The 17,622-nt window shown below is 33.9% G+C and overlaps 2 protein-coding genes and 1 pseudogene across 2 annotated transcripts; 1 reads left to right on the plus strand and 2 right to left on the minus strand.

Moving 5' to 3' along the window:
• Positions 1 to 6,032: 6,032 nt before the first annotated feature.
• On the minus strand, positions 6,033 to 6,548 carry LOC149206229 (putative pentatricopeptide repeat-containing protein At3g49142 pseudogene; annotated as a pseudogene).
• Positions 6,549 to 6,647: 99 nt separating this feature from the next.
• Positions 6,648 to 8,415, minus strand: LOC149206230 (pentatricopeptide repeat-containing protein At4g18840-like). The gene is made up of 3 exons (XM_089397630.1): positions 8,288 to 8,415; positions 7,751 to 7,974; positions 6,648 to 7,597 (listed from the first exon to the last, which is right to left on the minus strand). Exons 1-3 carry the CDS (start codon positions 8,413 to 8,415, stop codon positions 6,648 to 6,650), a joined length of 1,302 nt encoding a protein of 433 aa, XP_089253756.1.
• A 1,563-nt stretch (positions 8,416 to 9,978) lies between these two features.
• Positions 9,979 to 10,461, plus strand: LOC149206231 (protein SRC2-like). The gene has a single exon (XM_089397631.1). The coding sequence runs from the start codon at positions 9,979 to 9,981 to the stop codon at positions 10,459 to 10,461; it is 483 nt and encodes a 160-aa protein (XP_089253757.1).
• The last annotated feature ends 7,161 nt before the right edge of the window (positions 10,462 to 17,622 follow it).

Consider the following 17,622-nt stretch of genomic DNA (forward strand, 5'->3'; position numbering starts at 1 on the left):
ACAATGGCCAAAACATACAGCACCAAAAAATATTATTCCTAATTAAAATTATTTTCTAGAATGATTTGTATATATTACTACATAGAATTCATTTATTAATATCAATTTTGTAATATTTAGTTTTCACATATCATTATAAAAATAATTTATTAATTTTTGAGGAAGATTAAGAAAATCCCAAAGCATTAACAAGATGATATCTGAAACATGCTAGTAGGAATGTCCAAAACAATGTAGAAGGAGATGGTCAAAGAAATGGACATAATTGCATTAGAGGAGAAGCCATCTCATGAACAATGCGCTTCAAATGTATGTAACCATATAATTTTTCTGTTAGGTACATATAAAAGCAAATAATTTAGCATTAACTATTATTTTTCAAGTTTTTTCTTGCAGAAAAGAAAACAAAATGGAACTCATTCAACACATAAAATTGGATGACAAGGAAGAAAAGCAATGATGTCAAAGTTTGTGAGTAATTTTAAATATTTCCTTATAACAACTTAAGGTTTCATTTTTGTATATTTTAATTTGTTTTACCATAACCACCCTTGAATGTCCTCAAATATATGCTAATATACAAAGAAGAGTCATCGGAACAATTGATTGACAGTGGGTTAAATAGGGCTTATGAGTATATGTTGGCATATCAAAAATTAATTATGAAATTTATAAGTATCTATTTTATTTTTATTCATTGAGTTTATAATTAATAGAACAAAATAATCCTTTATATTAAATATATGATTTGTTATGGAGTGTAAAATACTGAGGAAACAATGTATGGAACTACGCCAATAGAACAGTTGTCATAACAATGCATGATATTTGGTTTTGAAACCATGTCTACAATTCATGACTCACTTCTTACTATGGTACATTGTTATTTGATTTACATCGATGAATATTATTTGTTTCAATTTTAATTATTCTCACCTATGGAATATGAAGAAGATGGAAACAATCAATGTAATCAAAAAAACATTCATTCAAATAGGCCAAGTCATCAACATAGCATAATGTAATGGATATAAGGTCCTAATTAAAATACAGGGGGTTACCAATAACTATCTATTTGAGAGCTTCTTATTCATTTATAATAAAATACACTTTATTTTATTCTATTGTGTTTTCCAATGTCACCGTGAAATGTTGCACCATTGTTTAAATGTATGGATGATCAAATATTATAATGAAGAGATGCGAAATCTCATGATAGAAAAAAATAATCTAAAAATCATGTACAAATGCATTAATCAAAATTTAATTTATATGAATGTTGTTATAATATATATGTCAACTTTTCGATAAATAAAAGATTTTAAAATCAGAATAATTGCAATGTCATAGGTCGACATTTCTAAAAAGTGAAAATGGATACCCGAACATCGTATACTAATGTGCAACTATCCGAATACAAAGTTTTCCAGAATGATATTTATAATAATAAAAAATGGTATCTTGGTACATTTGAAAAATAAATACGCAACAGTACATTATTTTACATAAAAGCACTCGTGGGAAAAGATTTTTTTTGCATGGTTGAGTGCCTTTTCTGACGTCGATACGTTTAGAAACAAATGAACACCAAGGTGTTAAAATCTTCAAGCATCGGTAACGTTTGCATTTAAACCCTTACTACATTGTAATTCTTAAAACTTCAATGTTTTCATAGAACCAACGCTTGAGTGCTCCAAAAATTGTTTCTAACCTCGGTGCATTATTCAAATTAACAACATTGATCCTTTTATATTAGTAGCACATCAGTGCTTTTGTGAAACTCATAAGCACTAGTGTTGTAAATTTAAATAAATGATCAGGTCTGTAGCTTTTTTTTTGCCCTCCTTGGTGTCATTCCTAAAAACTACAAACTTGGTCTCTTGTTTGAGACATAAGCACGAGGGTGGTATGCTTTTTAGGCATCAGTGTTGTTTGCATTCAATTCCCCGGTGATTTTCTTTAAATTTTCAACATCATTGCTTTTATAATGTTAGCGCACCGGTGTTATTTTTCCATTAAACCCACTGTTAAAAAAGCATTCGCTAAAAACATCACGCGCCCAAATTTTTTTAGTTGTGAAAAAGTTCTCTGCTACCACAAACAAATATTTTCTTTGATAATTTTTGTCAATTTTATAACACTAAAAACCTTTGTTATAATCCATGTTAGAAGGCATTTTCCTTATAGAAAACAAATAGATTTTAGTCTCTCAATGTCATGGAGATATTTCCTTCCTAGACTTTGTTTCCCCAAAGTTCAAAGAAGTATTTCTTATAAAATCATTGAGGTACAATTTCATCACTTGACGAAAGTTGGGGAAACAAAACCAAAGTTCTATTGGAGGATTCTCATCAAGGAACAAATTCACCTAAAAAATGCTCCCGAGGAGTTTCCCAGCAAGAATGGTCCTCAAACCACTAGGTTGATGTGGAATTTTACGTCCCCAAGATGATGTGTAAAATCCCATTGCTACAAGCACCTCCAATACAACGAGATGATGTGTTGTGGCTTCGATAGACTTTTGAAGTGTCGGGGTGAAAAAACTATTAAGAAATGAAGCGAAAAGTGTTGGGAAAATTTCCATCTCAGGTTCTATTTCCCAGGAATTGTGAGATGTGAACACCAACGAAAGGTTTGAGATCCACGATCTAGAGATGGTAGATGATGGAGGTTCAAGTATTATAATCGATGGAAAAATACCTGTCCCAGAGTCTGTCTCCCCAGGGATTTTGAAGGCAATATTTTGCACTTTGGTTTAAAATGACGAGGTATGGAGTATAAGGGCAAGGTTATAACCATGGTCGTGTGAAGCTTTTGGTTTCAGTGTTAGTCTCGATTTATGGTTTCTTCACGCACATATGTTGTATAGGATAGAACTACTCTGGGGTTTTAATAAAAAAAGGTAATTTCCCTTTCCCTTTCCATTGGCTCTTACATTATGATCACCACCTATTTTATAAAGAAAGGGAACGCCACATAAGTTGGGATTTGGTGACATCCCTTTGGAATTTGATTATAATATATAGTTTTGAATCCGGTGGTTTTGGATACAGGTTTTGAACTTGTAAGCAAGGTTTTTATTATCTAATTATAATGTCTTCGTTGTAGTGGTTCTACATTAGACTTGGGGATCTGAGAACAAATTTTAACAGGTAGGTATACAAGAAGAATTCAAAGTCCCAAACTTGTACCATGTTCTTTGTTACTTAAATTTATTTTAAATTGGGTATTTTACATGGCTTTTTGTTGAGATCCATTCATTTGTGTTTTCCCTAGTTCTTCAGGGGGCATTGGAGATAACATATACTTAATTGTACTTCAATTAGATTAGTGAGTGGAGTCATGCCTAGAAAGCTCATTCTCCACAAGTGCATGCATGAGTTTTACTAATCTTCATTTGTACGAAAGAGTTAACTAATGACTACATGGCTAGTAAGCTAGAACTAATGTCATGTTTTCTTTAATACATGTCCATATCTCGCCAAATTCATCATTATACCAATTTAAACATATAAAATATATTATATTCTCTTATAAACATTTTTTTATGCATGAATAGAAATTATTAATCTTCTTTCTCTCAATTTTCTTTCTTATTTCCTACCAGTAAACTTTATTCATTATCTTTTAGCTACACCCATAATGTATAAACTTAAACTTTACTGTTTGATCATTGGAAAAAGAGAAAATAAAAAATGGAAACAAAAATGAAATCAATAAATAATATAACAGTTACGTAAGAAACATAAGAAATGCAAAAAATCTAATCACTATCTCGGCCATTCCATTTTTCATGATCCTCCTTACGTCAAGGTAAATACAAAATAGAAACAAAAATTAATATAACATATAATAAATGAAATTAATAAAGGCTTTTTGACGTTGATGTGGCTAGTACCAAATCAAGACTTTTCTAAAGTTTTATCATTCTACTAATTACGCCGTAAGGCGTTCCCTCTGAGAAAGACATCCCTAAAATGTGACATGTGCGATCCTGAGCCATTGATTATGTGTGTTAGATGATTGGGGTGTTTTTTGTCGTTCGTTTAATCTGTCTTTTTCATAGAAAAATGGTTTTTTTTCCATGGTAATGGGCCATGAAAGGCCAGGCCTAGCCTGTTGGCGATGAGACTCTTCTGCTGGCTATGAGACTCTTCGCAGAGACTGCCTGCTGGCGATGAGACTGTTCGCAGAGACTCTTCATGTCTTTCTTACCTGCATGCCCCGTTTCACTGTTTCATCCCCTACATTCAATTAACGCTCATTTCTATTCCATTGCTCCTCCATTCCGATTGAACACAGCCTGTTGAAGATAACTGTAAATCAACTCAGCGCTCAGTCGCTCTCGCTCTTTACTATCACTGTCCAGCTCCTCTCTATTCCATTGATCCTCCATTCCGATTGAACACAACCTGTTGAAGATAACTGTAGATCAACTCAGCGCTCCGTCGCTCTTGCTCTTTACTATCACTGTCTGGACTATGTCTGCTTTGAGCCGCGGTGCTTTCAAAGATGTATTTAAATTTTAGACACTTCCCTCTCATGGCATACAACAATCAGACGCCCACCCTCCTCTGGATGCAATAACGCATACTTCAGAATTAGACAATCAGACGCTCACCCCTCTTCTGGATGCAATAATGCATACTTTAGAATTAGATTTAGAAGGTGCAGTGCCAAGTCCTCACCCATAACGTCAACAATAAAGCCGCGATATTTGTCACAGAGTTGACAAAAAATCTTGAAAATATTCTCTAGCGCCCGGATCGATCACTGTATTGTTCATCAACCCTAACCCTATCCTATTCACATTTGTTTCCTCTGGATTATACAAATGATGGACCATAAATTCCAATAAGCAATGAGGGATAAGAAAAAGCAATAACCTGCAGAAGGATAAGAAAAAGCAATCAGCAATGAGGGATTGTGAATCTTAACAATGTTCGTCAACCGTGTTCCTACAGAAAGATTAATCAAAATTTTGAATTTAGCTTGTTTTGAAAGTTTGAAGTTTTGAACTCTTATCAACCTACAATATAGCTGCTTATTTATGGATGCATCCTAGCGAGGTTTTTCTTCCCTGTAACATCAAAAAAAAAAATTGTAAGTGTACCATTTTTAAATTTAGTTTACTTTCCCTAATGTGATGCATAAATTCAAATTCCATTTATATCTATTCAGTTGGACATTATATTTGTTTTTTCAGCCTACTTTCTTTAAAATGTCTGTCTCTTACCTTTGGGAAAGCTCCGTTCATAGAGTACTCGACACAAGATCAGAAAATATGATGCTGCGTTCTATGACTTTCTCCTGGTATGTGCCAAAACTCAAATCATAAAAACTTAAAAGTTCAAGTTCATCACTTTCAAAAATGTTTAGCCACAAGATTTCTTCTGTTAATAGAAATTATTAGATAGGCTTAAGATGCATGAGCAGAAAAACAATGGTGTTTAACAGAGATCCAAAAATCTATGAGAGAAGAACCCAATAATACAAGAGCTTCTGTCAGAAGTAGCAGACATACCTAGGCATCAAAGATATTCAATTGTTTCATTGTTTCCTGTTAATGTGATAGAAATCAAGCTCTTCTAATATGTTTATACTAAGAATGGCATGAAAAGTTGTCCTAAAGGTGACATGCCATTTGAGAAGTGTTCTCACATAAATCTTGTACCTTGATTTAAAAATAAACAGGTCTGTGTTGTTGATGGCACCGTTTATATATCAGATAATATTTTTCAGTTTTGAACCTGTTGTCATTTCTCCAATATTACATCATAAATGAAGAATTAATGAATGAGGGGAGTTTAAATTATTATCATAGATAAATCATAATCCCCCAAAAATCAAATTACAATTGAGATAATGGAATTAGTATGCATCGAGAGCAACAATTTCACCCCCGATGAATTTGTTGTGGCAATCGCAACAAATTCAAAGGTTTGTGACTATACAAGTAAGCAACCATGGAACTGTATTGTCAAGCCCTAAGGAAACGTCCAGCTTCTCACTGTGGTGACAACGAAACTCTGTTACTTGTGCTGCTCCTCCACATCAAGCAGTACAGATTTTGTGTCAGGCATATATCCTGCCTCCTTCATCCGCTTAGACAAGTGATCCAGGATTGCATAAATTCTCTCTGACTGTGGGTGTGATCTATCTCCTACAATAAATTTGTGCACCACATTCTTGATTTCAATCCAAATACATCCAGGATTCTTCTTTACCTCCCTATCTTTCATCATTCTTCTCACCTTTGCAACATCATCCCACTTGCCTGCAGCAGCATAAATATTTGACAGCAAAACATAGGCAGCTGCATTTTGAGGTTCCAAATCAAAAAGGTGTTCTGTTGCACGTCTGCCTATATCAAGGTTTCCATGGACTCTGCAAGCACCAAGCAAGGCCTTCCACAGAATAGCATCAGGCTCATAAGGGATGGAGTTGATAAGGTCCTCTGCTTCATCCAAGTGCCCTGAACGACCAAGAATATCTACCATGCAGACATAGTTCTCCACTCTTGGTCTAATACCATGATGCTGACTCATGGATAAGAAATAGTGCCAGCCTTTGTCCACTAGGCCTGTATGACTACATGCAGCCAGAACACCAAGAAATGTAACGTGATTTGGAGTCAAACCTGCTTGTTACATTTCTTCAAAGAGTAGTAATGCCTCCCTGCCATGTCCATGCTGAGCATATGCTGATATAATTGTGGTCCATAAGACCGTGTCAGGTTTGTAAATTTTATCAAATGATAGTTGTGCATCATCTAGGTTCCCACATTTAGCATACATATCAACTATGGCACTTCTCACAAAAACATCTGACTCGAATACCACTTTGATTATTTGAGCATGAACTTGTTTGCCCTGTTCCAGGGTTGCTAGGCCAGCACATGAACTTAAAACAACTGCCCAGGTGGAGTTATTAGGTTTCACACAAGATTGTCCCATTCGAGAAAAAAGCTGCAGGGCTTCCTCATCTTGTCCATTCTGAACATATCCTGTAAGGACAGCAGTCCATGATATGACATTTGCCTCGGGCATTTTCTCAAATAGTACCCGGGCATCAAATGTTTTTTTATTCCGAGCATATCCCACAATCATCACATTCCAAGATTCCACATATCTTTCAGGCATTTCGTCAAAGAGCTGTCGTGCCTCATCTGTTCTTCCATTCTCTGCATATCCCACAATCATAGAATTCCATGACAACATATTACTTTCACACATCCTCTCAAAGAACAGGCGCGCATCATCAATTTCCCCACATTTCGCATACATACTAACAAGGACATTGCCCACATTTACATTTGACACAAAACCAGTTTTGACAGTGTGAGCATGGATTTGCTTGCCATCTTCAAGGGCTGCTAGGCTCGTGCATATGCCCAGGACACAAGTTAGGTTGGACTGGTTAGGCATTGTACCAGTACTAAGCATTCGGGCAAAGAATTCCAATGCATCTTTGCCACGCTCATTCCGGGCATATCTTGCGATCACTGAAGTCCACGAAACTACATCTCGTTTAGGCATTGTATCAAATAGTTGTCGTGCATTATCTATGCTTCCACATTTGGCATACATGTTAATTGCTGCATTACCCACAGAAATATCAAATTGAAAACCCATTTTAATGCTGTCAGCATGGACCTGCTTGCCTGGTAGCAAGACTTCAAGGCTGGCACATGCACTCAAAACACCGGTGAATGTAAATTAGTTCTGGTAAACACACCCCTCATGCATACAGGAAAAGAGATCCAATGACTCTTGAAAGCATCCATTCTTGGCATATCCGATAATAACCGAAGTCCATGACACAACATCTCGTTTGGGCATTTTCTCAAATAATTTCCGTGCATCCTCCATGCGTCCAATTTGAGCATGTCCTGCTATCATTGTATTCCATGAAACTACATTTCGTTCAGGCATTTTGTCGAACAACTTTTGGCCGTCCTCTAATTTACTATTCCTGACATATGCAGCTAGAATCGCATTCCTGAACTTTTTACTAACGCAGGGCTTTATGCCTTCCAGTATTTGAACGAGGGTGATTAATGTGGTTAAGCACTGTATCAACCACTAAGTTAGGCATGTCTGACTTCTTCTTTTCTTTTATAGATTCTCATGAGTCTCATTCAAGGTTTTTGATAATATGCCCTCATTTAAAAGTTCATGACTCGGTAATATTTCCTCTATTCATTTGAAGACTAGCCATGAGAGACAAGATGGGTAGGTGAAAGTGGCTTGCTGCTACAGTTTCCACCAAGTTTTCATTTTCTTACATAGTGGTTTGCCCAAAGGTGGGCTGGTGTGGCCCCACAAGGGGCCATTGATCAGCTGATGCTGTCATGGCTGTTAAGTTGGGCTGGTGTGGCCCCGCAAGGGGCCACTGATCTGCTGATGCTGTCATGGCTGTTAAGTTGGGCTGGTTGGTCACATGATCAGATAGAGTCTATGGAAGCACCTACCTTATGAATGTTGGTTAATGCTTGACAATTGAAGTATAAAGGAAGCATCTGTGGTCTTCCTTGTACTTACTGTTATCCTTCCTTAGATTGGAAGGTGGTTTATGCTTGGCACATAAAAAGTATAAAGGAAGCATCTGTCGTTTTCAAGCCACAATATCAATTCCTTTTCTTTTACAACACTAACCATCTCCATCTCTAGTTCATGTTTCTTTTGAATATGTTTACAAAAACCTAGTTGTTCCACTTTTTTCTTTACATTTTGAAGCTTCTTAGAAAGGATTCACATTTTTGTTCATGTAATGTGAGTGTCTTCATTTCACTAATACTAGATTTTATTTTCTATGTCCGGGTTGCCAAACTGCAGTTGTTCAAATGAAAATGGTATGTTTTTAGGCCTCTTCATTTGAGAGGTCTAGATTCCAGATAGATAGGCAAGTGATCTGAAAGAATTACTTTGAAACTTCACATTTTTGTTCATGTAATGTGGGTGTCTTCATTTCACTAATATTGGATTTTATTTTCTATGTCTGGGTTGCCAAACTGCAGTTGTTCAAATGAAAATGGTATGTTTTTAGGCCTCTTCGTTTGAGAGGTCTAGACTCCAGATAGATAGGCAAGTGATCTGAAAGAATTACTTTGAAGCTAAAGGATTCACAAGGCTTTCCTAATCTTGCAGAAAATGGTCCGTCAATATTAAGCCATAAGGATGAAAACCAAGCGAGATAATAATCAACTAATGCAAGTGACTATTGTTGAAAAATATTTCTAACTCTCGTTTTACATTGACATTATTATATAATCAAGAAAATGTGGGAAAGAAGGTTATATTACAAGCCCATTAGATGAAGTTGGGGTAGATTTTATGGTTTGAAACTAACTCAACTGAAATTTTCTACATTGTTTTTATCAATATGAAAGCCTGAGAAGATAGGTGCAGGTGAAGCAATGGAGTTTTGAAATGGGTATATTTTATAGTCTGACACTAACAACCAAAATTTTCTACATTGCTTTTATCAATATGAGATTATGAGAAGATAGGTGTAGGTGAAGCAATGGAGTTTTGAAATGGGTAGATTTTATAATCTAAAACTAACTCAAGCAAAATTTTGTACATTGTTTTTATGAATATGAGAGCCTGAGACTATAGGTGCAGGTGAAGTAATGGAGTTTTGAAATGGAAATCACAGCAATAAAATTCTAAAATGAAACAACAAATGGATTTGGTACAATTTTTTTTTGTTTGTTCCATTATTGTTGTATCTATGAATGGGTTTTTCTGCTTCCTGGCTTCGATCATGACCATTTGGGGTGGCCTTCTGCACTGATTTCCATCTGCTTTCATCATCATGAGCTGGAGAGTCTATGATGTGTTTTGTCTTATAAGTCAGTTCTATACAATGTTCAGATTTCAAAAGATTTCATTCATGGTGTTTCTACTCCTATAATTTCAATCAGGGTGGTCTCTGAATATTGCGTTTCCTTGTGCAGTAAATTCACTCTACATCATGGGGGAAGCTTACACACAGCTAGAGCTTAACATCATCTCAGCTCAAGATCTGAAGGAGATGCATCTTTTTGGCATGATGCAGACCTACTGTGTTGTATGGATCAATTTCGAGAAAAAACTGACGACGCAAATTAACAGAACAGGGGGTGCAAACCCTACTTGGAACGACAAGGCCATATTTAGAGTGGAAGAGAGTTTGCTCCGCTGTGAAACCTCTGCTGTGATGATGGAGATATACTGCGTGGGTTGCCTCAGGGATACCCTGCTAGGCACTGTGAGGGTCTTGCTTTCCACTCTCCTCAAGGGCTACGGGAGCACAGATTTCAGTGGGATGAGTTTCTTGGCACTGCAGGTCCGTCGTCCTTCTGGTCACCCACAGGGCATTCTCAACCTTGGCACCATGATTCTTGATGGAGTAGATCTTCACAGAATGAACAGATTCATCCCTGCAACTGGGGGGCTGTGGGTTTCAGAGATTTGATGGGGAATCCTATCGAACCCAGGCCTTCATTTGTGAGAAAATTACTGTCCATTGAACCTAATAATGTTGTTGATGCCCAAGAACAGCAATCCCGCTGTCAAGACTTCAACAGTAGTGCATGCAAGGAACAGGGCAAAGATCAAGAAAAGCAAAAAGATGGTGGTGAGATGGTTGAGAAGGAGAAGGAGAAACTTGTTGGCTGCTATCAGATTCTCATGGCCCCAAAATTGAAAAGGAATAAAGTTGGATTGAAGAATGGGGCTGCAAAAATTCATCTCAGTCCATCTGACAGTAACATCTGTGCCAAGGAAGATCAAGATCCTGCTGTGGCTTACAACAAAGCAATAGCAATTTATGCATAGTGTTATCATCAATAATATTATTGTGCAAGAATACGTTGGTTTTCTGTTATTATATTCTTTGTGCAAGTGCCTTCAATTCCTAGTTGATTCGTGAAGTGCTTATTATGGCATACATAAAAATTTTGAAAATCACGAGCCACTGTGGATGAAAGACTGGTTTATGTAAAAGTTTGAATAGATATATGAATCTGAAAAGGGCAAGTTCAGTGCCTTCAATCTGCTACTTCGATATATATTCTTAGCCTATGTGGATGAACATTGGTTTGTGTAAAAGTTTGAATAGATATGAGTCTGAATTTTGCAATGGGCATGTTCAGTGCCTTCAGTCTGCTACTTTGATAGATAGTCTTAGCCACTGTGGATCACACATTGGTTTGTTTAAAAATTTGAATAGATATATAAGTCTCAAATGGGCAAGTTCAGTGCCTTCAGTCTGCTACTTTGATATATACTTTGGTTTGTGTAGAAATTTGAGTAGATATATGAGTGAATTGGGCAATTTCAGTGCCTTCAGTCTTTGATATATACTACTCTTAGCCACTGTGGATGAAATATTGGTTTATGTAAACATTTGAATAGATATATCATATATGAGTCTGAAATGGGAAAATTGAGTGCCTTCAGTCTGTTGCTTTGATATATATAGAGTATATATATTTGTTTACAGGATGATCACTGCGTTTTTAACTTATGTCCATTAATCAAATCGATCTTTCAAAGACACAGTAGGCTTTCCTAATCTTGCAGAAAATGGTCCGTCCATATTAAGCCATAAGGATGAAAACCAAGCAAGATAATAATCATCTGATGCAAGTGACTATTGTTGAAAAATATTTCTAAATCTCGTTTTACTTTGACATTATTTTATAATCAAGAAAATGTGGGAAAGAAGGCTATATTACAAGCCCATTAGATGAAGTTGGGGTAGATTTTATGGTTTGAAACTAACTCAACCAAAATTTTCTACATTGTTTTTATCAATATGAAAGCTTGAGAAGATAGGTGCAAGTGAAGCAATGGAGTTTTGAAATCAATGAAGGAGATATTGCATTTTCTAGCAAAAATTCCATCATCCACAACCAATTAAGCAATTCTTTCTTCCTATGTAGCATCCTTGCTTTGAAATAAGTTGGACAGAGATGAGGACTTACACTGACATTCCATATTCAATAGCTCTACTTAGACATTGACATAACTCATATAGACATCTCTATGATTGGGACTCAGCAACAGACAAACTCTGCTGTCAACTCAGCTGCTTATGAAATGGCCAGAGTCTTCTTAAAAATTTCAATATTTCTACAGTTGAGGATTGTAGCAAAGCTCAGGGATCAAACTTAACTCCATGCTTATGAGGCATCCGCGTTCTCACAGTTACTTGCAGCTCATTCTCAGTTTTAATGGGAAGGTGATATATGGTGCATTATTGTTGTAGTGGCAGGGGATGGATTTTAATTTTTGGTTGGACCAAAAGAAATTGATGCAAATCAATATTAACTAGTTATTGATAATTTTTCCCAGTGAGTTCCCTGAGGTCGAGTATAATGCTTTCCTTGCTTATCAAAAAATATTTCTTATCAAAGAGTATTAATTCCTTTTCAATAGGAGTAGCATGTGAGTGTCAGTTTTATAAAGAAGATTTTTTTTATTATTAATAAAAATATAAATAGTTAGTTTCATTTTAAAGGGTTATAAATATGAGTTATAAATACAAGACTTAAAAGGTTGTAAATATTTCAAGGGTTGTAAATATGAGTAATTGTTTTTACTCAAAACATGATAAATAGCAATTTAGCAATTTCGTTTTAGTTGAGTGACTCAAATTCATGTTTCTTTAGGTTGACGGTAAACCCACTAAAGTGGAAAAAATTGTGATTCCAATAATTAGAGGGATTGTCATCATGGGGTGATAAGAAATTTAATATTCCAAGAAGAGGAGGTAGTAGTAGATTCTAAATAAATTAGCAATGCAATAACATAAATGTTTGCAACAAATTTAAAGAGATCCACCTTGTTGAGTAATGCACACACTACATGGATAATGGATTTCTGCACTTTATGCCTTACGGCGTTTTATTTGCAACATCTGGTGCAAATGCTAGTTAAATTAATTGAAAAGAAAACGAAAAGCCTTAAAAAAGATTCCATTACGATGGAATAACTCTTATTTTACTAATCAAATCACTTGGAAAGGGAATAAAAATCTTTTCCGCAGATTCTCATTATTTTACTAATCAAATCACTTAGAAAGGGAATAAAAATCTTTTCCGCGGATTCTCATTACAATGTGATGGTTTTATCCAATCAATTAAAAATAAAATAAATAAACGTTTCCCATGATGCCAAATACAATTCAACCCTTTTACCAAACCAATCAATCATAGAAAATATTTCAAAAGGTTCGAGTCATAATTTTCTCACATTATAATTTGGATAATACAATCATTACACTCTTATTTTGATAAATGTGAAATCTAACTCTTTTCAAGTTATAAGTTTCGTACTCAATTACAGTTTAGATAATACAGTCTTTACTCCATTAAATTAATTTGAAACTCTTCTCAATTTTCCGCAACTAGGACTCCTGGAAAAATAACTGTGTCTAGAAGATATGATGGGCTCGTCGAAAGTAATAATACATGTATAAATTTTAAGATCTTTACCTAAGTCGTAAAATATAACGCTTGAACAGTTCATGCTATTGTTTTCAGTGCAGGTTCAACTTGTTTATTTCTAATTTTTGATCAAAATCAAAAGCATCAGAATAATCAGAGCAACTGAAGCACACTAGCTGCTCTGGTCGTTAAACTCAGAAATCGGAAAGGATGGCTTAGTTTTTAGTTTTTATGGATGAGGCAAATGCTTTTATATTTTTTGAAATAAATTCATCTGTTTTTATTTTTTCTTACAACATAGTGAATCGGTAATTGCTTGGCTTAATGTAAGGGAGACCCAGGATCAAACCTCAACGCTACCACTATAACACCAAGAGCATAACCAATCACCTGCAAATCAGGTATACTAAGTCTCTATGTTTTTCTTGCTGTACAGCTGAATAGGCCTCAAGAAGGCTCTCCCACTCACCTTTTATTGCTATTTTAAAGGATGTGTACTCCGAATAATGGAAAGCTCTATAACGTCGCGGATGCTCGTTGTCCACCAGTTCAGGTGGCGCTTCTATCTCCATTTCATCTGGTAACAATCTGAAAAAGGTCAGGGAAAGATGAGATTGTCGTCCTTTAACAATCACACGGTGTTTTGCACTGTGAATTCTTTTGTTACTCCATGCCTGCATGCATGTGCACAAATCATCTGATTAACATTCTTGGCCAAGAAAAATAAAAATAAAAAACAGTACTGCTTAGGTGTTTGAGTCATTCACTTGGATTACCTGGATTAATGGCCATAATGCATGCACAAATCATCTGATTAACATTCTTGGCAAAAAATAAATAAAAATAAAAAAACATATGGCTGATTACGTGTTGAGGTATTCACTTGGATTAGCGGGGCTAATGGCCATAAGTATTTTAAAGTACTTATATAAAGTTGCCACACTTTAAGCAGGATCAAACCTAAATATCTCATGGATAGTTGGTAAAGATAGATTTGCAACAGACAACATAAAAATTACAAAAATATCTCGCTGGAAAAGAGATGGAGCATAATATAACCTGCATGTATCTTGTTATCCATCCTATCCTTATTGCAATCTAAGGATTAGATGACATTTTGTAGAATAGAAGAGATACATTTATTTTGAGATTTAAGATACCTATTATAGAATTTTATTATTTTATTATTATTATGTTATTATATTGAAATATTTTTTTTATGTAAATTAATGTTTAAAAATCAAAATAATAATATAGATAATTTCAATCAAACTGAAACGTTATACAAAATTAGATCAATTTTAAAATATAATTTATGTAAAATAATATTAAAAATGTTTTAAAAATAAATACAAAGACATTATTACATAAACATAGTAAGATAAATATTAATAACATACATAATATATTAATAGGAAAATAAAAAGTGATATATATATATATATATATATATATATATATATATATATATATATATATATATATATATGTTTGTTTTTTCAATTAGAATAATGTAGATTGGAGTCATATATATATATATATATATATATATATATATTGTAAGTTTTGTTGGACTATATTTTCAATATGTCTAATATATCACCTCATTTACCTGGAGAAATTGACTTCACATCAACAAAACATCCACACGTGATAACTGTGTATCCAAAACCCTCTAGAATAGAATAGAATAGAATAGAATATATATATATATATATATATATATATATATATATATATAAACGAAATAATAAGTTATTTTAATTAGAATGGTACAAGCCATTTTATGTAAAATAACATTACAATAAAAATTAAAAATATTATTATATTTTTATCAACTTCAAAATACACTCAATAAAAACAAAAGTGTAATTTAATTTAAGGTAAACAAAAAATATCTTATTTAGATAATAATTTAATAAAAATAAAATAACATCTATACATTTTTAAATAAATAAAAAAAAAATTATTAATTTATTTTCAATATTATCTTATAACTATGACTTTTTGTTATTTTAAAAATTATTTTAATTTCACATAACTTCTAAAATATATTTTTATCACAATTTTTAATTTATCAAAAACACCCTAAAAAATAAATATAGAAGGGTTGATCCTTTCTAACTATTTTAAAATTAATCTTTAATACCTATTAAGTGATCAACAAAGAACATGGCAGACAGAAAGATATTTCTTAATATGTAAAAGAGATAAACAAGGCATGGTGACAACTAGCGAGGGGATTAGAAGTTGACTTAAATTTAGGAAAAATTAACATGCATGTTTGAGCTAATATTAACATATCTATTATTAATGTTTTTGGGTCTATTTAATCATGTATCCTCTAGCAATTTTTATTCAATGAATTCTAGTTAGATATCACACCATGTTGTGCCAGGTTTTGCCTCAAGTCTGGCACCTAATTTTTGTGCTAAGTTTTTGTGCCAACTTGACGCAAAACTTGGCACAAAACCTTAAGTTTTGCATCAAGTTTGGCATCAAAACCATGTTGTGTTTAAGTTCTTTGATGGGGTAGTGTTTGGCATAGAATGATGGGATAAACTAAACCATATTTTTTTGTCTTCTAGAACTATTCATCTTTACCATCTTCATCTACACTAAAACTGGGGAGGCTCTAGCGAAAGATGTCTTGGATGATGGTTGTTTCTATTTGGCTTTGTCCTTCTTATCTATTCCATAATCATTAATTAAGCTAAGGAGATTCCAACTTAGAGCAAGCATATTAAAAGGCTTTTCCTTTCTTGGTCTCTGTATTTTGAAGGGAAATGACTTGAAGACCAAAATTTCACCATCATTTCCATTGATGTCCTTTTCGTCATGATCATTAGCTAGATGCCTAGAATTCTTAGCCTTTTTATTCATCCTACGAATGAGCAACCAACACCAATGACCAGATACTTAGGGGTCTATCATGAGAGAGAGTCCACACATGGATTCGATACCACTTTTTTATATTAGAAACAATACTAGAGAAATAATCATTTCCATCATAGATATAATAACAACAAAAATATATCATTATTTACCATAGGAAACCCCAACAAGGGAAAATACAATTAACAAATCTATTAGTCCCTTGACTTAAACTCAACCAAGTTGGCCAAAATCTTGGTCATGGCTAAGCAAGCCTTCATAGCTCAACTTTGGCATATTACAATGGAGAGCCAACAAGCTTGTTTTGATATTCATCACATGTCATACCATGGGCCACTAATACAAAGTGCTCAAAACTATAATTGTCAACATAACAACTTTAACTATTTTACCAGTTCAATTTTACATAACAATGTTACACTTGGATATTCAAATGTGTTCCCAATTCTGAATTTGCCCTAAAGATAACACTCTGGTGTATTGCAGGAATAAATTCAATGCCTTGTAATCAAGATTATTTTCAAATTGAGATGTTTTCTCTCATCAATTTTACCTTGCAGTCAATATTATATTCAAATTGAGAAGTCTTGTAGGGAAATGCCTTGCAGCTCACTTTTTTCTCTTGAATAGTTAAATGGTCAAGTGTGTAACTAGGAAATTGATTGAAGAATTCTAACTTCCATTAATTTAGTATATGGTAAATAATATGCATCTTAGTAATGTAATAAATATTATATAATTTAGAATATATATAATTAAATTTAAAATTATTCAAATGTAATGTTGTATATTTCAATTTATATAATATTTGTTATATTTATATTAATTATTGAAAAATATATTTTATATATCATTTATTTGTTGGGTAAATGATGTGTGAAAATGAATCAAACGATTCACCATTTGATGTAGTGAGACAAGACAAAAATACTATGGTAGTCCAAAGAGATAAGTGTGAGAGGAAAGTAAAAAAATATTTTCGGCAGGTGTGATGGTCTAGTGGGACTGTGCATGGGTATCTAGTATTGAAAATTTTATGCATGGCAGTGACCAAGTTTGATCAGTGCAAGGGGTCAATTATGTCCACACACTATTAAGTCATAGGGTTCTCATCCATGATTGGAAGCCTATCTCTTGCTTTATCTAGAAGGGACACACATGGGAATGGTTTCCATCTGAATAATGTAAGATTTATACTTTGTTTGCATATCCCTCATGTCCATGTTGTCATGGCATTGTGAAGAGTTGGAAAATATTTCGGAGCATATCTCGAAGTGATATATATAGAG

The sequence above is a fragment of the Pinus tabuliformis genome, chromosome 1_2, assembly GCF_031772625.1.
Source record: "Pinus tabuliformis cultivar Carrire ecotype Pingquan chromosome 1_2, CPIR1, whole genome shotgun sequence".
In the NCBI taxonomy this organism is placed as follows: Eukaryota; Viridiplantae; Streptophyta; class Pinopsida; order Pinales; family Pinaceae; genus Pinus; species Pinus tabuliformis.

Bases quoted from the DNA above. Each gene is read 5' to 3' on its own strand.
- LOC149206230 (XM_089397630.1), bottom strand. From the start codon at position 8,415: ATGACAGCATCAGCAGATCAGTGGCCCCTTGCGGGGCCACACCAGCCC. The intron at 7,975-8,287 runs GTAAGAAAATGA...TGCATATGTCAG, and splicing joins ACCTTTGGGCAAACCACTAT to GAATAGTAAATTAGAGGACG. The intron at 7,598-7,750 runs GTATGCATGAGG...TGGGTAATGCAG, and splicing joins GTCATTGGATCTCTTTTCCT to CAATTAACATGTATGCCAAA.
- LOC149206231 (XM_089397631.1), top strand. From the start codon at position 9,979: ATGGGGGAAGCTTACACACAGCTAGAGCTTAACATCATCTCAGCTCAA.